Source organism: Mesitornis unicolor, unplaced genomic scaffold (genome assembly GCF_000695765.1).
Source record: "Mesitornis unicolor isolate BGI_N332 unplaced genomic scaffold, ASM69576v1 scaffold40848, whole genome shotgun sequence".
NCBI lineage: Eukaryota > Metazoa > Chordata > Aves > Mesitornithiformes > Mesitornithidae > Mesitornis > Mesitornis unicolor.
Genome location: NW_010202172.1, coordinates 2,818 through 26,098, shown reverse-complemented (window position 1 = coordinate 26,098; position 23,281 = coordinate 2,818). Strand labels below are relative to the sequence as shown.

The 23,281-nt window shown below is 39.0% G+C and overlaps 1 protein-coding gene across 1 annotated transcript; it reads right to left on the bottom strand.

Annotated features, from left to right (window-relative positions):
• Nucleotides 1-771: 771 nt before the first annotated feature.
• On the bottom strand, nucleotides 772-19,051 carry LOC104533829 (methyltransferase-like protein 8). Its single transcript, XM_010190308.1, has 9 exons — nucleotides 18,900-19,051; nucleotides 15,110-15,201; nucleotides 9,643-10,031; nucleotides 9,032-9,081; nucleotides 5,987-6,050; nucleotides 5,515-5,654; nucleotides 2,276-2,382; nucleotides 2,116-2,181; nucleotides 772-956 (listed from the first exon to the last, which is right to left on the bottom strand). Exons 1-9 carry the CDS (start codon nucleotides 19,040-19,042, stop codon nucleotides 772-774), a joined length of 1,236 nt encoding a protein of 411 aa, XP_010188610.1. The 5' UTR covers nucleotides 19,043-19,051.
• Between the last annotated feature and the right edge of the window lie 4,230 nt (nucleotides 19,052-23,281).

The window sequence follows — 23,281 nt, the reverse complement described above, 5'->3', positions numbered from 1 at the left end:
ATCTGACACGTAATAACAATGCCGCTTGTCTTTTTCCAGGCAAATGTTAACTACTTGGTTTCAGCACCGTTTTGGCATTTTGGTAATTCTTTTCAACGTGATGTTCTGCTTACAACCTACGATGCTTTAAATACAATGTGTGTGTCACTAAGCTGTTACCCAACCTTGAGCTTGGCGTGTTTCTGATGAGCGTGTAGATGCAAAGTGGAGACTTCAGAGGAGTAAGTCGGTCACAGCGGAGGACGCCCATCGGTGACTAATCTGATAGGTATGCACAGCACATGCAGTTAGGATGAAATGATAACTTACATGCAAATGAGAAAGAGATTTTTGAATCATTATTTATGCACCAAGGAATTTCCCCCCAAAGAGGAAACACAGTTGCAAGACACGCAGTGGTTAAAAGAGACGTGACTCAGAAATTAACACAGCACAGTTTGCAGTGGTAACGAGAACAGATATTCTGGTTCTCTAAATCTCTGAAACAACGATCCTTCAGTCTAAAACTTTTTCTACATTGTGAATTTCAACAGGAACAAGGTACATGCTTATACTTATTGACTGTTCATATTCAAGGAAGTAAAATAATGCCTCGTCACACTTATGAATAAAGCATTTCCCTTTATTGCATATAAAGCAGAAGTCAGAAATCCCTTTTTGTTAGGTTCTCAGGTCAATATATTTCTCCTTTTCAGTAGCTAACACAAGATTTGTAGGAAAGATACATACTCAAATCTCCTTCAGTTTCTGGAGTTCACGGTGCAATTATCTTTACGTATGCCTTCCAGTGGCTTCTTCGGGATCACTCAGAGGTAGCAGCAATGGTTTTTGGAACTTGCTCTGTATCCAAACTCGCTGCATTTTCACTTTTTTCTTCCTGTTTACCTGCAGTCGCCGATCAACTAAATTCTGTACTTCGGTTAATCCAGCCAAGTTGAACATGTCGCACACCTCATCTGATTTCAGGCATAAAGCATTATTGTAATTAAAAAAAGACATTTATAGGATGCAGTAACTAACAACGTGCAGTTCAACCAAAGATAGAACTCTACCTGTTTTGTGATTTGAAAGATCAAGGAAACTGCCTGTAAGAAGTCTTTCGTTAGAAATGCATTTTCACAGCTCTCTATTTGTATTACAGTAAAAAATGTTATGTTGAGGCCCAAACCACACTGGTTATTACTCATGGCAGTCACAGATCCCCTTTCTTCGAAGAGTTCAGTGTGCCAGAGTTGAGGAAAACAAAAGCCCGCCATTTGGTCACTGTTTGCATATGATGAAGACAAAGCTCTTTCACCTGCCAAATGACAACCCACACATTTACGCAGATGTCATCACCTCATTCTTGTCAGTCACCACTGGAAAAGTTTCAGCTTTTTTGTCATGAGTAAGCACAAAACAAGACATTTAAAAACTGAGGAGGCTCTTTGAATTCAAGTGATTTTCCATACATGTCCCAGATCCTCCTCCTCACTTCTAAAATTACTCAGTCTGCGATCAGTCCTGATCCATCTCTATTACTTACAGTCTAGGTTGGAGAGGGCAAAAAGGAGAAAGAAAAAAAAAAGGAAAAAGAAAAAGAAAAGCACTGTTATGCTCACTTTCACAATTCCCAGTAGCTGGGCTAAAATACCAGTCTAAGCTCACTGCCAACAGAACCAAGTGAGTGGATGGGCAAAAAGCAACAGCATCCATGACCAGGAATTTAAGTTTAGCCCCCGCAGGAAGAGCAGCCTCAGAGTTCAGATGCACCAACACAGAAGAACAAAGTATCAGAGTGCTGCTACCAACTGTCCTTCCAACCATATTTATCTGTTTTAAGAAAGAAATCAAGTACATCTTCAATAACAGAATTAGAGCATACATTTAGACACAAGACACTTAGACAAAGAGAAATTCCAGTGATGTCTGCAAGTCCTCTTGCAGGACCCCAGATGCAAGAAGGGAATTATTTTCCTACAACAACTAAGATTTCTTAACTTTGGACTTGTAAAAACAGAGAATTAAAAAAAAAAAAGAAAAGCCAATAAAATTTCCTGTTCTAAGATGAGCTTTTATAACCCAAATCATCTTGAGAGACACAATTCCTTTCTATAAAACTATACCACTGCATACCTTTGGTAAAGAAATACACTCTGGTGCCATCTCCTCGTACATAAAAATTTTCTGACAAGCAACGACCTAAGAAATTAGAGCAGTAATGAGAAAGGACACGTCACTTTTTCTCAAAGAGAGTTAAAATGAACAGTGAGCTACAAGAGCGTTCAGGAATTACCTCTTTTAAAACGCAGCTGAGCTGTGTCGTATCTTCCATAGTCTCGAAATAACAACATTCCTCCAGGTTTCAGTAGTTTAGCCAACCTATTTACAACCCCTTGCATCCTTAGAAAATAGATGGGATACCGGTGAAATTTACAGACATAACTGGTTTTTTCTAGATGTTTTTTCTAGATATACAGAGATTTCTGAAACTACAGTGAGAAGATGTGTTTATATTTACTATAAAAAGGTCAGGCACTAGTGAACAGGATGAACTTTTTCCAAAAAAAGCCTCTCAATCAAAAATTTTAAAGGAATTGTAAGGGAAACTGGAAAGAGAAACTGGAAAGAGCTCTTTTTCTTCATTTCAACAGAATCTCAAGGATGGATTGAAGCACAGTTTTTGAGTATAGGAGTCATCTGGGTCAGGCAATGACCCATATTTGTCATATGATGAACAACGAATGAACGGTTTCTATGTGCACTGCTGAGCTAGACTGAGCCTTATCGCTGCACACAGCAAAATCAAGCACCTTGAAGGCAGACAAAAACTTACCCGATTTCTTTATGGAAATACTGATCATACACACAAAATCAGTGTCTCCACACCTAATGGTTGAGGATGGAAGGAAGAATCTGAGTGGTACCTCAGGAGAGGAATCTGGCAGAACTCTATCTGGAGATATTGCTACTTATAGGAGGGAAGTCTCCATCCTCCAAAGTGCTGACGAGTTTGTCAGTCTTGGTGGTATCTAACGTCAGCTCTTCCTTATCAAGATTACATCAGCTTGCTGTACATGCAATAGGAATCTTTCCCCTTCACTAGACCAGAGCACCTTCATTCTCACTTTTTAACCTTACCTTGAAGCTTCTTATAAATACATTTGCACTATTGTGCAAAATACATTGAAAATGAATAATAGTCTGGGTTTGCCTCACTGTTTCAGAACAAACTGAAGGAGTCAGGTTTTCCACATCAAAGACCAGAAAAGGCAGTCTGCACCTGTTAGGCTACAAGGTAGAAAAGTCCACTTGCCTAATTCAACCCTTCTTCCCCCAGGGAAGTGGATAAACCATGTAGAACATGTAGAGCCAGAGCGAATGCTAAATGAACAGAAATGAAAGGCAGGGTGCTGTATGTGAAAAGGGCTAAGGAAGAACAAGCCCTCCTCAGCTACACAAAATCTGCATACTATTACTGTGTACCTAGTGAACACCCTTACACCATCCCTGTCTCTCAGGTGGTCTTATCCCCTTGCCCCAAGAATGTCAGAACTCAAGCATAAGGATCACGTGGACCATAAGGACCATAACAGCATTAGTGCAACACCACTGCAGGCATCTTACCTTGATTTTTAAGGGAGAGAATTAGGAGGTAGTTCAGCAGAAAGTAATAAAATATCTACAAACAAAGAGCAACAACAAGCAGCACACGCTTTTTAAGCATAGAATTCCCTCAGAGGAAGCCAAGTGCTTTAAAAGTTGTCCTCTTTGCTCATGCTCAACACAGGCAACCAAGTATTTTGCCACAGACAGAAAAGGCAGCACCACCTAAGAACAAGAGACCTTGCATGACAGGCAGCTGTGCATGGAATTACAGACTTCACCTGTACAGACATAAGTTCTGTGTATGTAAAAACAAAAAGTACATGCACAAGAAGCGAAAGTGCTTTGTGAAATCTCATCCCGTACAACTAGAGCATATTAATGATACAGCTGCCTTTCAAATTCTGCAACCACTCTTTAAAAGGGACTTCTTGCAGAACTGAAGTGTGTTAAAAATGAGGTACAAGAGTAGCAATTACCAAAAACTAAACACAACAGCCTGAAATCAGTTAAGTAGTAATTGTGCTGAATACAAAAGTGTCCCTCTCATGTACATTTTCCAGGTCTCCAAAGTACTTAAGTTCTGCATCATCATTCTCTTGGTTTTCTTTTTCATTTCCCACTTCCCAAGTTTCCAGAAAAAAATGTATACTAAGCAAGACAAATCTGGATTACATTTGCCTTTATGCAGTCATTTTAATTCCAGGAGGTGACAGTAATGATGAACAAATCTTTGGAAAGTGGGTCTTACAACGCAATTACACAGAGATCTGTACCTGTGCATACACACACACACACACAAAAGCATCCATGTCAGACTCTGGATGCTGACATGGGGGGGGAGGAAAAAAAGAAAAACACATTGTTAAATGATTAATGGGAAAAGATACACAGAAATTCTGACAGAACGTCTGATTACTGCTTCTCCAAAAGCGATGGAGTGAATGCGTCTCTATTGTCCAATTTGTTCCTGGCAGCATCACTGCACTTACAGACATCTGAAATGTACTGCTTGAAGTGGTTTTGAAATCTGGACCCAGACTTTGCATGACTCATGTGCTCATCTCTGAACAAACAGGAAGGAGCAATATCCTATATGGGAAAGATCATTCTGTAAAGCTAATCATTAATAGCTTAGGCAGGGAAGCATGGAAACTGTTCTCAAACTTAGGCAAATACTGTCCTGTTTGCCAAGCCCATTTTAACAACATTCTTAAAGCAATAAATTTATTACCACACATACAGCACCTATTCCCCTTCATATGATCTGGCTTAAGGAAGAGTCAAGGAGTTTAACTTACATGCCCTCTTTTGCATTTTTCCCATTAAAAAAGGGCATTTTCACAATCAGCCAGCCTTAACAGTCATAAAATTTGGTTCATTAGACATTGAGAGGCATTAGTAACAAGGCTAACAGCACTCAACATAACACTATGCATGAAAATTAGATCAAGTTTTCTTAATCCAAACAAGCTACAAAATTCTGAAGGCATTTTGGTTCAAAAGGCCTGCACATATGCATTTGTCTGTGACTAGATAGACAACCTAAGTCTTTATCAACATATCTAAGGTGTTAAATCACCAATCTTTGGGTTTGATCATGAAAAATGATTTCCTTCTAGAAGACCAGTGGTTTGGTTTTTAATTTGTAATTTTCCTGAAGCACTGTCACTTTTAATAGGATCTATTTAGTTAAAATATACCCTTTGTATTTTGATGGGGACAGGAGGCTCACTAATTAATTAGCCTGACCAGCTTTTCTCTTGAAGCCTGAAAATGAGAAACAGCATTTAAAAGACACTGTTTTATATGTAACATAGCTTACTAAATAATAAATTAAGGATTCATCATTTTCTTTTGATAGTGTTGAAAACCTCCAGTGATAAAAGAGATTTAACCCATTTGCTTTGCCCTTTAGTCTTCATTTACCTGTCAGGATGAATAGTAGAGAGCACAAAGACAAGGAGAATGACATCCAGGATCTCATCTGGAAAAGGATAGGGTAAAGCATCATCACACACATCATGAACAAAGGCAGAACACCGGGCTGAATTGTAGGACGAATGAGACTGCCAGGAAAAAGATGAAAAGAGGCACAGAGAGAACAGTAGTAGTTAATACGTTTACTGTGACTCAAGAAACTTTTTTTCTTCAATTATTCAGCATTGTAAAACATCTCATATAAAAGCCTATTCTGTCTGGTATCTTACTCAAGCTGAGAAGCAAGCTCACTGATGGTATTCATTCGTCTCTGCATAGAGTAAGACTTTGTTCTTTGGAATATTGAAAACTTCAGTTAAAAGTTGTCAAAGCCATTACTTTCTTTTTCATGAGGACGGCTTCCTGGCAGCCTCCTGAATTACAGGCTTACAAGGTACTCTGAAGCGAGCATATGAATTACCTTTACCAGCTCCACTGCTCCTGAAGCAAAATCACAACAGTACAGAAAGGTTCCAGGTACATTGCTAGGAAAACAAAACGAAAACCAGTTAAAACATTATTATTGCAAAAGATGAAAGCCTACATCAGTGTTCATCAACTACAGAGGGCCCTTTGGGGTTCTCCACAGGTTTGATCAAGCATACCTTATTGATGTCTAGCACATGGAAAGCCACACAGGTTGTAATGAACCAACAGGGCAGAAAAATCCATAAGAATACCATCAGGCAGTTAGTATAAAAAGGAGAATTATAGTCTTGTCAGGGAGGAAGTGAAAAGGAAAAGAAAGAAGGTCACAGAGGGCTGTCAGGATTGATGACAATGTCCTAGTCTTGTATTACATAAATGCACATTAATAGGTCACATTTTCTTACAGAAGCAAGGCACCAAGTCTCCCTTAGCCCATCTATGCAGTTTAATTAGCAATACGATTTGGGTGGGGGTGGGGTGTTGCAAGTGTCATCCAAATTTCTGAAGAGGTTTGGGATCCCATATGCCACCTTGCTGTACTTTTGATTAGATTAAGAAGTATTGGCTGTTTCCCTCCACTATCCCTTTGCTTTGTAAGCCAAGATGAACGAGAATTTCCTGTAGCACTCTTTTCCCTTCCTTTCCCATCCAAGACTAAGCCAGCTGCAAATATCCTCATACCACTCATCAGACACTAGTAACTCTAGGGGTAATTCTGTTTCACCTCCAAAAAATTAATTTCAGAAAAACTGAGCAAGCTTCTCAAAACCTACAGAGCGACGTCCTCACGGTGACCTCATGATCAATTCATCCCTCTTAAAAAATATTTGAGATTTTGGACCGTTGGTGTCTTTAGAAAGGGAGTCAATGAACTCTGGCAGTGCCTGTAAGTTCCCACAGTATAGACACCTGAGTTAGTGACTTCTGTCTGAGGGCTCAGCAGGAGATCCCTTGTGGAGCAAAACAGATCCCATCTCTATTGCTGAGCAAAACTTTCATCAGCTCTGTGCCCCCCATGAGAGTTGGTGTCTTTAGATACTTACACCATGGATAAGGATGACTTGTCAGGATGTTATTTCTATTTTTTTTTAGAGCAGAGTAGGAGCTATGTAGAAAGTCAACTTCAAACAAAGACACAGCTCAATCTGGATGGTGACTGCGATAACTCAGATTTTCAGGGGGGCAGGGTAAGTGGATTAAAAGTTGCACTACAAACCTGAGTGGAAATTTTTTTTTGTAGCCAAGCTACACTCACACGTGACACCGCCTGCTTTTTATATGTAGACAAAAGGCAAATGTGTATTTTATTAAATTCAGAGTAAAACCAACCATGCTACAAAGTCAGGCCTGCTAAGAGATAAGAGATGTTTCCATCAGGACAAGCGTATGAGTTGTTCAATGTACTAACCTATGTGACTGACTGAAGGATTTGCATAAGAATAGAGATCTCCAGGAAAAATACCTCACGAGCGGGTTCTTAATTATCAGAAATGCCAACACATGACTAATGCCTCTGGTGAGGAAAACACAAAAGCTTGTCTCACCTTTTTTAATACAGCCACACGATATCTTTTCTCTATATAGTGTTACTTCCTAAACTTTCTGTGTGAAACAGAGATCCCCTTTCATTATATGCTGTCTAAAGCAAAGCATTTGTTTTGGGATGAAGATGCATCACTGACACTGAGAGGTTTTATGTGTGACCCTGGTGCATCACTTGATTCCTCCTGCTCTCTGTTTCCATATCTGAACCAGAGTACTTCAGTATAGTGGCGATGAGAGCCATCAGAATTCATTTAAAGAATAATGAGCTGTGCCGTACTCAGGCTCTTGGAGGCATGAATAAAAAGAAATCTATTTCAACCCCCAATACGTACACAGCTTTCCCAATAAAACCTTCCTACTGACATGGAAGGGAGGACATGCTGTCATAACAGCTTTTTCTAAAACTGGAAGCTAAGTAGATTAAGACATTTCAGGGAATGGAAATAATGCAATACAGGACTTGTACCTTCCTTGACACTAAAACTTGAAGCAATATGACAAAGTGTACCAGCCAAATTCAGAAATAATACAACTTCTTAGCCGTAGATCACATGCCATTATCTGTCTCAAATCTGTCTGTATGTATGTCTCCAATTTCGGTCTTTTGAAGAGATATCTGGTAGCTTTATGGTGACATATCAGACAAGAAAATATTTCACCTGCCTGAGAATAACTATAAGAAACCAGTCTGAATGCACCTGGTCATGGTTTAACCCCATCTGGCAACTACACACCACAAAGCCACGCACTCACCTCCCGCCCCCTGCAGTGGGTTAGGGGAGAGAATCGGAGGAAAAAGGTAAGAAAACCCATGGGTTGAGATAAGAAGAGTTTAATGACTGAAATAAAATAAAAATACTACTACTGATAATAATGAAAAGTAAAACAACAAAGACAAAACCCAGGAAAAACAAGAGATACAACTGCTCACCACCCACTGTCCGACACCCAGCCAGTCCCTGAGCAGTGACCACACCAGCCCCCAGCCAACTTCCCTTAGCTTATATACTGAGCATGACATCTTATGGAATAGCTCTTTGGTCAGTTTGGGTCCTGGCTGTGTCTTCTCCCACCGTCTTCTCTACACGGAGGCAGTATGAAAAGCTGAAAAATTCCTTGGCTTAATGTAAACATTGCTTGGCAAAAACTACAACATCAGTGTGCTATCACATTAGTCTCAGCACAAATCCAAATCATAGCTGCATACTAGCCACGAGGAAGAAAATTAACTCTATCCCAGCCAACACCAGCACACACCTGAAGACAAACCTCGTCAGCAAATATGGTCTCCCCAAGGTTAGGGCTGACCAGTATAAGGAGCATCTTGTACTGATGCTACCAACATTAGCAGTGATCTGCAAGCAATCAGAATTTCAGGGCTGTCAAACAGTTCACTCAACGCTTCCTGCAGCACTGCTACAGCACCAACATTTGAAGAAAATGAAGAAGATGAGAACAGAACTCTCATATTTGAAAATCCAGCACTACATACCATAGAACTTTCAAAATAGGAAAGACACTGTTTCCAGCACCACAACCAACCTGAAACCAGAACAGAAACAAAAAGTTAAAATAAATGAGTAAACAAAACTTCCTATTTTTTTATTTTTGTCTCAAATTAGTGGGTAGGGAGGACCCATTAGACCTGAAGGTATGTTGGACAGAAAAGGTATAAACAGCTCATACCACAATTCTCAAATCACCACTTTGACCATGTTTCTCCTCAATGTCTTTCTAAAGTTGAGAATCCATCTCTCAAACTGAATAGGAAAGTGCAATATTCTTTCACCATTTGGCAAGAATGTGTCAAGTACTTGCACTTTAAGACAGAGCACTAAGACAGAACTTTCCTTAGGAAATTAGAAACCCAACCTCCAGTGAAAATGGAATCTGAAAACGCAGCCTTAAGTCTGATTTGGGAGAAACTTTAAAGGGAAAACAAAGCACAGATCCTAGGTTTCTCTGACAGTTTCTGCCATAAATCAATGTAGCATGTCAAATGCTACATCTTTACTTTCTTGACACTTGCTAAACGCCTTTATCAGGCTTTTGAGAAATTAAGTAGAGTTGTGTATGATGGGCAGAACATTTGCAGTGCATTACCTCCAATATTCTGTAAGTGGCATCACTACCAGGGAAGGATTCCAGCCTGCCAAGTTCTTCTTCACAGTTTACACCCTGAGGACCGTCACTAAGAGGTTTCGATTGTTTTTTATTATATACATATCCTTGTACAGATGTAGAACCACCTCCAAAGTTTTCCTTCCAATCTTTTTCTCCTTCCTCAGACATTTCATTTTTGTGTGAAAAACTGTTGGTACTATTTATTTTTGTGGGTTCTGAAGATCTTTCTTCTGTTTTCAACTCTCTCCTTTTTTCTGGAAGAATTTCTGGGAACTCCAGAAACAGCCAATTGCGATCCTTGAAAAAGTTACATTTATGAGTCTCGTAAAATTTGTTCCAATATTTACTGGCTTCTCTCTCATATTTATCTGAAAGCAAATCAAAACAAAGACTCGATGAATATGAGCTTAGCTACAAAATACTGTAAATCAACATTGAATTTGGGCCCAAAATTCACAGTTTAAAAATGTGTAGTTTCCCACATTGTACATATTTAAATAAAAACATATGGATTTGGGGTCTTACCTTAATCTGTGCTCACAATAACTCCCATGAGGGTTTAATTAGATTTTATGTCACTTAGAATAGGGCAGACAGGCTTTCAGCATCTTTTTTAAATGTAGTGGCATAATAGCATCACCAAAATACACAATCTTATGTTTCTCAGACAAGCTTTCATGTCTATAATTATAAAAGCAATGCATCTTTTTAATTAAATGTTCTCCATGTATTTCCTATTTAGAAATACTAAATTGAAATTAATTTCATGATTTATGAAACTCTATGGACAATTGCAAATTTGCCAGTACCGGCTCATCTCTCAAAATACCCCACATCAATCAGAAATCCACGGGAGTGATAAACGCCACTGCATTGCCAATAGACAGTGATTCACTCTTAACCATTTAACAAGGTAGTCTTGACAGAAAATAACAATACAGTCAGATGCAACACGTTGGCTTTCTTAGTTTTAAAACACTTCAGAGTCTTACAATAGACCCTCGTGTTAACTTTTAATGCACAAACCATTCTAATGGAACGTTAGAACGTCACAGAATGGGACTGGAACATATTTTCACAGAATCACAGAATCGCTCGGTTGGAAAAGCCCTCTGAGATCATCACGTCCAACCGTTCCTGTCTACCCCCTAAACCATATCCTTAAGTACCTCGTCTACCCGCTCTTTAAACACATCCAGGGATGGTGACTCCACCACCTCCCTGGGCAGCCTGTGCCAGCTTCTGACGACCCTCTCAGTAAAGAACTTCCTCCTTATCTCTGACCTGAACCTCCCTTGGCACAGCTTGGTGCCATTTCCCCTTGTTCTATCCCCCATCACCTGGGAGAAGAGACCAGCACCCACCTCTCTCCAAGCTCCCTTGAGGCAGTTGGAGGTGGTGATGAGGGCTCCCCTCAGCCTTCTCTTCTCCAGGCTAAACAAGCCCAGTTCCCTCAGCCGCTCCTCATCAGGCTTGTTCTCCAGACCCAGTCTCCATTTTGCCCAGTCATCAGGGAATTCATACCCTTTCTCCACAGAAATGTGGCCAACCCTTTCTTAAAATGCCACCTTTCACCCAGTTTTGACAACTGTCTTCAGTTATATATTACAGTCCTTCACCATCTGTACAGGTAGAAACCTTTTCCACTACCTAATCTGAAATTTCCTCATTGCAATGTAAGTCCAGTAATTCTCGTCCCATTAACCAAACAAATAAAGCAAAGAACTTTGCAGCACCTATTTATTTATTGGAAGTCTTTTTCTATGTCTCCCACAAACAATCTCTTTTCTAGACTGTGCAAACCTAACTCTCTTCTTTTTTCCACAGAACTCATCATTTTTATACTTCTGATCATTTTTTTGCTTTGTTCTCCAGATTCTCTCCAATCGATTTACTACTTCTTGGTGCTGTATTCTGGTACAGGCATTATCAACACAGAGGAAAATGAAGATTTTTGGACTTACAGGCTGTAATCCTGTTTATAACTCCCAGCTTGCCATTTTGCAGCAGCATGACACTGCTGATTCAGCTGGTGATTCATCACAACCCTCAGAACTTCTGCAAAATGACTACCTAGCCAATTGTTCCAGAAGTAGTATTTTTTTTTCCAAGGAATTATTCCTAAGCAAAGTATTCTGCATTTATTTTTAGCAAACTTTTATCTTTCGGATCCTTTTTTTTCCACTGTTCATCTAGATCTTTTTAAATCCTAATCCTGTCCTTCGTCATACTTGAAACGTCTCTTCACTTAATATCATCTTCGAGTCTCCTGTTTCCTGAGGTCACCAATGAAAACACCAAGCAGAACTGGACACAGAACAAAACGCTTCTCTGCCCAGTACAGCCATCCTGAAAAGATCTCTCTAGGCATTCGTTCACCCAAAAGCAGTTGCATTAGCTCTCGCTTGCCTAACTTGCATATGAAAATGTCAAGTAAAGCAAGTCAGAAGCCTGACTAAGGATAAATTTCAGGACGTCTGCTGTTTTTTCCTTATCCCCAGGGCTTGTAACCTTCTCCAAGAAGGAAATGAGCTTGATTTTACATTATTTATTCTTGAAAAATATTTGTTGGCTAGTATTCGTCTCCTTTGCTCTTCCAAACCCAGTTTCTGCAAGCTCTGGATTATCTCCTTCAGTAATTTTCCAGGAATCGAAACTAAATCTCTGACTCTTCTCCCACCTCCGTTTTTTAAAAAGTAAATATTCTCTCTTCTGCTTTCCCAGTCATCCAGGTACTCTATGGACGTACTTTGCAACCTGTTCTTTCTCAGTACCAGAACAAGATCTTTCCTTCTCGCTAGCACTAACTGTGCTGCCCACTGGACTGCAGCTAACCCTTTCAAAGCAAGGCTGATCAAAAGATAAGAACTACAGCTTTTTCTTTTGTTGATGGTTTTCCCTTCCTCAACCCTCCTAAGTGTCAAACCAAATGCTTTTCTTGTTTTCTGCCCTCATTCCCAAAGCATTTACATGTTTCTCGTTACCCTTGATGTTTCTTACTAAGTGTACGTCATATAATGCGTTGCCTTTTGTATTTTGTCCCTGGTTAATTACGCTGATCCATTAATTCTCTTAATATAAATGCACAGAGTAAATAATACGGTGCATTTCTCCTACTACTCTCATTTAAATCTTAACACACTACTTCCTAAATCGCCACAGCTTTTCAGAGATAAACAAGGCTCAGAATTATCACTAGAGGCACAGACAGGCAGTGGGAAGTGTCAAGGAGGAGGCAGAACGCCTTGTCCTAGAAATCTGCATTTTTTTTTTTAAATTTACCATTCAATACATCCGATTGTATTATTACAGGGCAAGATCCAGCCATGCAGAGTCACTGTACAGATTTGTTTTACAGAGTAAGTGCGGAGTTGACTGAGGTCAACCACACTGCAACAGTGCAAGTTGCACATTCTCAGTATAAAAAATAAACCTTCTACTCAAAAGGTTCTGAAACCATTACCACCCCTTGTTATAATCACCACATTTCTACAAGTCTGCTCAGAACCCTTGTACTTTAATTCCCAGCAAGTTTTCCCAATTTCAGAAATGAAGGAAAGCAATGGCTTAAATCAGCCTTTCAAACTGTGTTCGTACAGTATTATAGGCTGAGGTGAAAGAACACTTTCCATTCTCTCACTGGTCCCTCCTGCACCATTTAATAGCCACACATGCACTACTATTACCAATTTTTTGTTTTATTTTGTATATTTAAGTAACTTGACTACTGCATTTTCCGAAGCATGTAAAACCATACAAAACTAATAAACACAGAACCTTTTGAGACACAAAAATCCCTTACCTAGTCAACTGATTTTTCTCCTTAACAGATTCTTTCACACACTAGCAGCCATGTCTGAGGAAAAAAATGGACATGCTAGTAAGGAAATAAAATTCCTAAAGGTGGTATAATGAGTTCACTCAGTTTAACTCATCTGGTTTTAATGAGACTCACCAGAACTCTTCTATTTTAGTGATATAATGGTACTGTTGAAATCTGCCTTGTCTTTTCCCCTTTACTGTAATTTCCAAGGGCCCAAAATAACCTGCTCATTAGCTTCAGCCTAGTTCATTGTTTACCCAAATAGGCCAAAATGTACTTGCACTTGCCGAATGAAGCTGAAGCTTTCTGAAGGAACACTATCAGCAATGCTCACCTATTCAAGTTCTAAACAGAGGGACATTCACATGAAGCATCCGTGGATTCTTGTATTTCTTGGCAACAGACAAATGCCTGATTATTCCATTTCTCACCAGCACAAACTCAGTTCTAATTGGTAGTAGATGGAGAATGGAAGGTTCAACGAGCCACACAGTTGCACAGCTTACTTTTCAATCACGGGCTCTTTTTCAACTTTTTATATAAACTAAATGAAAATATCAGATGCCATTTTTGAAAAACAAACACTGCACTCCTGTATTTCGATAAGGAATGTGAGAGGTAACGGAAAAGGGCAGGATGTCAATCCCAGAGGATTTAAAGAGACAAAGGGAACACAACCCAAGACACATTCACAGGTAATTCAAATAATCTCAAACACGTGCCTGATGACACTGAGCACAGGATCACAATGACACTATCTAATTTGACACATTCAAGACACACTAAGTAAAATGAGGCGCAGGACATTCAAATAATTGTTTTCAGAATATGCTTCTAACAAAGGAACAAATTGAGAATCCAGGCTTCTAAGCTAGTATCAAGTTGATACTCCAGCTTTAGCACATGTGACTATCCTAGAGTTTAGCCTAGGGTTAGTTTGCCAGTTTGAACCTAGAGCTATCATTCTGTAGAATGATATATCTGCAGAAGACATTGTTTCCCCTCTGAAGACACGCTTGAAATTCCTTAATCATTTCCAGAGCAGACTCTGCATGGTGCACTGTAACACCTTCCACACAAAGTGAACGCGCTGCTTCCCGATGCACTCCGAGCTCAGCATGGCCAACGCAGCAAGCTGGCACCAGTGCAGCTTTCATGGCACTTAACTGAAATAAGGTGCCATGTACAAACACTAACCTTCTAAACAGTTCACAAATCATTAAAAAGCATTTGAATATTGTCCATGGGAATTGTCATCCCCAGCAACCTAGCTAGCTGCAAATTCATGCCCTTGGATGAAGAAACAGTCCTGTGTGGTACAACTTCTATTCTGAAGAACTGCAAAAGGAGCCAGAACTTGCAACTGCCCCGTGCTGATGGACTTGTTTTACATAGAGCCTATTGCCCCCTACAAATGCAAAATTGCTCAAATATGGAACTGAATTACTAGAAAACCACACTTTGAGACAATTGTTTGAGGCAACAAAGGGGAAAAAAACCCCCAGCAAATTTAGACAAGAGAATGTATAAATAAAGAGAGTGTTGCTGGACTTTAAAGCACCTTTAAATGCTTTAATAAGTTGCATTAAAATATTAACTTTTAAGCCATTATGAAGTTGTTACCTTGCTCTTCCCACTGGACTTTCACAAGCGAGTTCTCTGCTGCTTTTTCCTTGGCATTCTCCTCCTCTTCTTGTGACCACTGCATGTGGTCCCTGCAAAAGGCAGTCGAAGAACCAGCCTTTAAATAGCATTTTCCATAATCTTTTTGTTTATCCCATCTCAAATATATTTTCTTTTTGAATGCAAGCAAATGACCACAAGGAGACTGACAGTTAAAAACTAAGTTTCAGTATACGACAGATAAAAATAATTACTAGTTAGGTAAAACTCGAGTGAAGTGATTAAGAAAAAATCTTCCAACTGCAAAGAGGCTGAAGTAGTATGCATTTTTTTCTTAATAATAGGATTAACGTATCTCTTGTAAATTGAGTGCATTTCTAGGAATGTATTTCGAGTGTCCCATCAGAATTGTGTTTAGCAGGCTATACTAATAGACCTATCAACAAACACACTGATGCAAGAATGCTCACACTGTGATGTTTATGTTGAGGAACAAAGGTCACTTAGCAAAGGAATCAGCTGTTCCTGAAACAGGGAGCATAGTCCACCTATTCAAGTGGGACAGGTGGCATCGATGAGCTGGATTTTACTGATCTGGGGAACAGAGACAGGAAACATCTAGAAAAAAAGAAGAATGAGGCATTCCTAAGAAAAGACAAGCAGTGCTGCAGTGGTTCCCAAGTCTATGCTATCTATATTTGTGTAAGGAGGTTCATTAAACGTGGTAACAGTAATCCATTAAATGGTCACAGAACCAAGCCAAGATCTGACCCTGATGACTAAACTGCCTTCCCTGCAGACTCTGTTTGGATCAGGCCACAGTGGGGAGTGTCCAAAAACACGCTGCTGCCAGCTTTTAGAAGTAAATCAGCTGTTCCTCCAAATCATCCAGTCTGAACCGTTTCAGAAATCAGATTAAATTAGATAATATAATTCAAGTAATATGTGAGATCCAAATCCTACTCAAATCAATCACCTGAAAGCCTATGATTCAAATACCATTGGTTACTAAGGGAAAAGGAACAAGGTGCCAAGTCGAAAGGAGCTGATTGTCTCTAAAAGCTAATGAGCATCTTCCTGTTCCATGCTTGGTGACATAAAGGTAATTTAATTCTTAGACCTTCACTATTTGTCTTTTGTTAATTGTGGGAGACTAATTGGTATGCATTTGTCTGCTTGCCTCAGACGTGATTTCCACATCTCTACTGAAGTATTTCTCATTATTGTCCCCAGCAGGTTGCCTCTCCCCTTCCTGTATTTGTTCGTATCCCAAATGTTCCTGTGCAGCGTCAAGGCTCTGACAGACGTGCTGTAGTAGAATAAAACTGAATGACTGGAGCACTACCAGGCAGCCCTCCTCTTGGAAAGACTTGCTTCCCTCACTGCTATCACTGTTTTTGACCTTGTCTATTTAGCAAGCTGAAACCAAGGACTACTCAGACAGCAATAATCTGTCAGAAGGGCTGACTGTATGACTTGATGTGGTATAAGCTTTAGCTGATGAGTTTTAGTCCATCATTGTCTGTCTGTCAGGGCTCTATACACAATACTACAGGTGCCTGAAGTCCTCCATCTTCATCAACAACTTTTTTTCCCTTTTGTCCCCCTGTGGAAATTCATAAAGCTGAAGAAAGATCCCTTTGCTCCTTTCTAGAAATTTCTATATGGAAGACTCCAAACAACAGGACTGCAGCAGCACTTCATGATCAAAATCTTCCAAAGAGGGGACATAGCATAGCTCTAATGCAAATTCTTTACACAGTTTGGATGCTTCAAGTGAGGCAGCTCCCTCAGCAATACAAGCTGGCAGGAACGCAGAAGAATTCTAAGCACAGAAGTGTTTTAAGGTGAACGCTGAAAGCAGCAAAGCAATCTATTTAAACCACACCAGGAAATGTGAACATGAGTAGGCCTCATGAGATCAAGCGACGCTACTTTCAGTTCTGCATATTCAACTTACCCCTTTCCCATTAACTTGTTTGCTAACATAGGTTTTGATTATTTCTTCTAACTAACATGCAAAACCCACACCAATTACTAACCTAAATAGAAGCATTTTTTGCTCCTATGTCTAGCATCATTCCTTACTTCTGTCTCAAAATGACAGAAAAGGATCACAGTAAATACCTAAAGAATTAGTTCCCAAATTTAATTTGCTTAGTATTCCTGTCAGCAATGGCAGCAGCTCTAGGCTTCCTGCCAATTCACACACAGGCAAAAAGAAGGATGCCACTTCATGAAGTACGAATGATGATGAGTGGAAAACAAAAGGACACAAATCCTCATACATCAGTGCTAGGGAAGATGTATCTCTTACGCTCACTCTGCACGATTGATTTAGTTCAACCACCTCTCATTCTCATCCCCCTTCTCTCTAGTGAGAACCCTGCTGATTCAGTCAGCTTCAGATCCAAGGACCTTGCCCCACTTCATAGCCAGGTTCTTGATTAATCAAGGCCTTTGCAACTGCCATGCAACCTCTGCTTCAACGCAGCTTCATCTGTTTTCCCTTGTGAGCGACATGGATCCATCTGCAGATCCACTTACTGAACAACCCTGTTCCTTTCAATCCATCCATAATTTGATAGCTATGTCTTAAACTGTCACCCAATGCTAGCAAGAAAAACTGAAGCTACACATAATCAGTTATTTGGAAAGAAAGAAAAAAGTGAAACAAAAGTGAGTGCCATCGAGGTACAATGTTACAGACAAAGGGGGGGCTTTCTCTTCAAATCTTTTCCTACCTAAACTATATAGCCTATATTTTAATCAACATTCACGGAAGTACAGAATTTTTCCACCTAGCAGGACGCCCTGAGTCCGGAAGATGTTTAAGAACTACAGCACATACACATTTATGAAACACAGAGAGAAACTTGACACCCTTTTAACGCAGTAACTAGCCAGCTTCCTTGGCCAAGGAATTTACAGAAGTATAGACAGCTTTAGATTTGGCCTTAAGGTGCTATGTGCTGGGGACCATGGCTTGGGGATATCTGCTTTACAAAACAGTAATAGGTGACAGATCTATCTGCATATCTTACCTCATGAGTAAAGCCCAAATTCAGAGACTACAAAGAGTAATTAAGATACTAGTTTATTAACCAGAAGACAATCTTCTGTGTCATATTCGTAAGACCTTTTTATTAACCAGAATCTTATTAGAGACACTTTTGTAATTCAGATTATAAAGTAAAATGGACCAATTAACAAATAAAATGGACTGCTAAAGGGAAGGTTAAGGAACTGGAGATTACTTTTAAGAAGTAAACTTAAGCCCTGAAACTTGCCATCTGTTACTCCTGTTATGCTACCCATTGGTTATCATTAGCCACATCCAGTTGCTTTCCGAATTTTGCTAAATCCTTGCTCTCATAAATGGTGTGTGGCAGAATTCAAAAATATATTTTAAAGTTATGTAGAAAATAATTTCTGATATAGGTCTAAATTCACCACTTCTATTTTCATCAAATACTCCTTGTTCTTAAGTTACAAATTATACGAATTCCTGGTCTTCCAAATATCTTAGGTAGATATTCTTCTGTTTTCTAGACAGATTCAGATATTCTTCTTTTCTTCTAATACTCCTGTATCGCTTACTGCTTTCTGTTCAAAACTCTATATATTCATAACTTTCAGGTTACTTGTGACAGCCTCAAGTTCTCTACAGCACTACCTTTCAACGCCTGTGCTGGCAGTCCATTGTTAGATATACACACACCCACAGTTCGTCATCATGGTAAACAGTATACAAAAATATATGAAAATCAGCCTCGAAGAAACATCTCACCACATGTTATGCTCAAAAACCTTCGAAGGATCAGTTAAAATCCGAGATCCAAGTGGAACAGCTGGTCGTCTACTACTTTGGTGCCTCTGTTGCATCTTGCTTTTCCTCAGACATAAAGCAGAAAGCCTTGTAATGAAATTCATTTTGTTCAGAGACCTGAAAACACAATGAACTCAAGTCACAGTTTTGCTGTAACGTGATTGCTAATGTCACTTACATGAGAAACTGGTCAAATAATCAAGCACCAGTATCAACTTCAGTAATAATCTTTTACTGTAATATCAATTTAAATGCTTTTTTAGAAAATAGCAGCATCCCTTCAGCGTGCTGAAAGCTCAGATAATCCCAAAGTAGGCTACTGGAATGAAACCAGTTGAAAGATAAATTATTTGGTATCATTTCAAAGTCCTAACTGGCAAAGGAGTAGGGGGAGAGAAATACACAGTAAAACCAAGTTTGGCGTTGAACCTTTAAGAAGAGAAGCAAAAAGTGATCAGTAAAGAAACCACTTGTTCTAGTGGGTACACACTGCCATTGAGACTGCCGTTCTTCACCGCGCTCAATAAGTAACCATCTTCAAAAGACTTCACTCTAGAACCTCGACTGGTTTTATTAATGGTTTTATGCTTTTAGATAGGGAATGAAAGATCTTTTTTTTTTCAAGTGTAAACATTATGCACCTGAAATTCTTCCAAAATTCCTGCCACCTATTCTCCTGATCCTGGTTTAACGCCCTCTTTGAAACGAATGGTTTTAAATGTTAAATTTCCATTCATGCAAAATATAAAGTGCTTGAGATGTTTCTATTACATGTATAATTCTCTTGTATTTTGCTGTGTTTTATATACTCTTCCTACAGTATTAATAATGAAAGATAACAAGTACGTGCAGCTAGTACCAGCATTCTGTCTTGTTGGGTTTTTGCAGGTTTCTTTGCATATTCTTGTTAATGTAGGCTTTCTAGGAGATGACTAAAATGAAAAACCCCTCCTACTACTTTTACCCTGATGTGCTTTTGTTCTTTTTTCCTTCAAGTGCTCAGCATACGACTTTAACAATTATTCTTAGTCCTACTTTTTTCCTGCTCTTTTTTTTTTTGAGTGCTTTTTCTGTACATACCACAGATACGAATTTGAGGCACTGGAAATACAAAATGTAGTTACAAAAGAACAGGCACAGTTTAAATACAGACATTATTAGAAAACGTTCTGTGCGCACTGAATACAAACCGCAGATTTTTATCTTGAGGAAAACAGCGCTATTTGATCACAAGTTTTGTACTCTGAAAAGAAAGATTAATTTGTACACATCAATACAAAGCCTGGCAAAGAAATCACTTCAATTAAATGAACAATTCCTCGTTTAAGGTGTACTTTTGAATAAGTCATGCTTCAAAAAGGGCATTGTTTATTCATTTTAAGCCTACCAAAAAAAAAAAAGAGGAAAAAAGACTACAATTTCTTATTATTTGTCAAAGATGACATAAAATAGGGTTTGCCATCTGGCTGTCAATGCCAAATGAAAACACTAATGAATTTTGGCTACTTCACTACAGTGAAGATGTAACATTTAGTCCTACTAAAAAATGTAAACCTCTTCTAATGTTAACAAGTTTATTACGGCTCTTTTTTTTTTTTAAATGTGGCTCAGCAACTAAACCAATTCCAGTTTATACTTTAATTACTACGAATTGTACATGCTTTTTTCCAAAAAAAAGCATGCATTTTTCATCACATAGTGCATAATTACTAACATACATGGAATATCATGAAATAATAATTATGAGACATGACAATTAACACACCACGGCAGTTTCTGCAAAATATGTAATCTACATAAAGGCAATGTTCTTGAAAACAAAACCAACCAGAAAATTACCCAAAACTCCAAACCACAATCTGACCTACAATTATTATTATTAAATTATAGAAATGCCTGGATAAAGATTCCATGATTACATTGCAAACTGTTCACAAATCCTCTTCCTCCTGCAATCATTCAAAAAGACCTGAGATAGTATCTGGCATTTCCTGTGCCAGCATTGATACTCAACATAAAATGCAGTGATTCAGCTGCTCGGCTAGTCACATAATTTTTCTTGGCTTTCTAAAAATCTCAGTAAGAACATGAAAAGATGCACAGATGGGAATTACAGTCAGATGACTAAGATGATCTTGCATCAATAAAATCCAGAGATGCAGCTCTTTTTATGAGAATGCGATTCTTTGAGTGATAATTGCGCAATTTTAGCTGACAAATCCTGAAACATGAAGAAAATGAAAGGAGCAGGGGAGGTGGAGGAGTTACATTTACTGTTGCATCGAGTATTAAATGCGAAGGAACTCCTTGGAGACGTGCATCTATATCCCTGAGAGTTAGAGGGATCTACAGATCGTGAGATTAATGGGTAATCTGGCTACAGAAAATTCAAGAAGCATCTACATGACTTGGAAGCCTAAATCACATTTTCAGCAGCAAGTCATTGCTCAATTGTTTCTCTAATTGATTTTGTTAATGAAACAGGCAAACACCCTTTCTCTTTGTCATGTAAGATGATCATACCCTGAAGCCGTGGCAGCAAGAAATGTAGTCTGAAAGAATTAGGAGTTATTTCCTTGTTCAGAGCCATGGTCAGGAAGGCTTTAAGTCTGATTATTAAAGCGATTCAACCCTCATCTTTAAGAACATTATAATGAAACTGAATTACAATAAAAACGCCTATATTCTGCGGCAGCATAATTCTTTTTCAGAAAAAAAAAAAATTAAAGAAACAATGCACTTGGCAGCCACGCTCAAAAGCGACATGGAGGATTTCTTCCTGGTGGAACCCTGCCTTTTAGCCTTTAGATTTTTGTCGTTGTTACAGATGCAGATCAGGTCCTCTGGTTGGCTGAGAAATTTTAACTCCTCCCCTCCCCAAACAGTCTAACACAGCAGCTTCAGTACAGCCTTTTGAAAGTGGCCTTGCAGAAGGTATACACATCAGCCGCCAGCTAGACCTGAAAGAATACGTTTCTAATGGATGTTGGCATTAAAACCTCTGAGCAGTCACATCCACAGAGGAATACATGAGAAATACTAGGAATACAGAAAAGAACTGTTCTAATCTTGTTTTTTCAACAGTGAACTACACACCAAAACGTATGGAAACCACTTCATTGATGAGTAAAATCCTTGGGAAGTATCAGTTCTGAAAAAGACGCCAAAGGAAAAAACCAACCAACAAACAAAAGGCAACACAAACCAGAACAGAAATAACCTTCCCATTTCGTTCAAGAACCTAGTTCAATGAGCTTATTGGATTAAAACATTTTGACATTTGACTCATCTACACCTACAAAGCTAACAACTCCTTTCATCTCCAATCGTTAAGCCTACTTGTAGAGTCTCTATTATAAAGAAAAAAAATAGCCTATATTAGAAAGAGTACACACAGCTTATGTTAATTTCTAGACAGAAGTGTGCTGGAATCAACGAACTTCATACAATTACTTCTTCTGCTTGTCATCTGGAAGCTCACACAACATTTGACAATTAAACCCCAATGCTCTCCTGTAAAGTGTAGCTGATCCATTTTATTACCATCAAATCCTACCAAAACTCAGAACATCTCGCACAAAACAGATGCAAGGGGCAATCATGGACGCAAAGTGAAAAATTCTTCAAGATAATGGTAACACAGAAAGTATAACCATGAATGGCCAGTGGTTATTTTAAAAATACATACATATTAGCAATTGTTAATATTTCAAATCAAGAGAGGGCTTTACTGTCAACCAGACTCACCCATTAAGTGAATGTACAATGCTATTCTATTCTACCAAGTCACTAAACGTGCCCCCTTAGGGCTTCATGGTTAGTCCTTCAATTATATACTTCAAAAGAAGTGCACATGTGAAACAGCAGGATATTCCACAACTTTTCACTCAGCAGATCTAAAACCCTGAGCTGTTTTTCCTTCTCATGCATCACCACCAGGAATGATGCAAGGCCTCCCTGTGGGCACACAGCGACTTCAGTAAAACTGCTGCAGAGCACTGCCTACCACGGGGAAAAGAGAAACAAAACAAAAAATCCTTCTGGTTTATTCTGACTCCTGTAGAGACAACACGGTTAACATTGGTTAAAAAGCAACAGCAGATAAAAACAAACAAATAAACCCCAGCAGAGACCGTTTTAACTACAAGCAAAAAAACGTTGAGTAAGAACAGCCTGTTCTTACACCACCAGCCAGGTAGCCTGTTAAAAAGAGTCAGGCAAAGGGGAAATAGTTTATGTAGTGCTAGAGGGAGGGAGAGAAGAAGGAAGAGAGATAAAACTGTTAATTTACTGAAAAAATTTACTTGAATCACCATACACCCAGGAGATCAGCAACACAAACT

Bases quoted from the DNA above. Each gene is read 5' to 3' on its own strand.
- LOC104533829 (XM_010190308.1), bottom strand. From the start codon at position 19,042: ATGAATTTCATTACAAGGCTTTCTGCTTTATGTCTGAGGAAAAGCAAG. The intron at 15,202-18,899 runs GTGAGATGTTTC...TGCCTTTTGCAG, and splicing joins GTTTTTGAGCATAACATGTG to GGACCACATGCAGTGGTCAC. The intron at 9,082-9,642 runs GTAATGCACTGC...TTCTGGTTTCAG, and splicing joins CCACTTACAGAATATTGGAG to GTTGGTTGTGGTGCTGGAAA.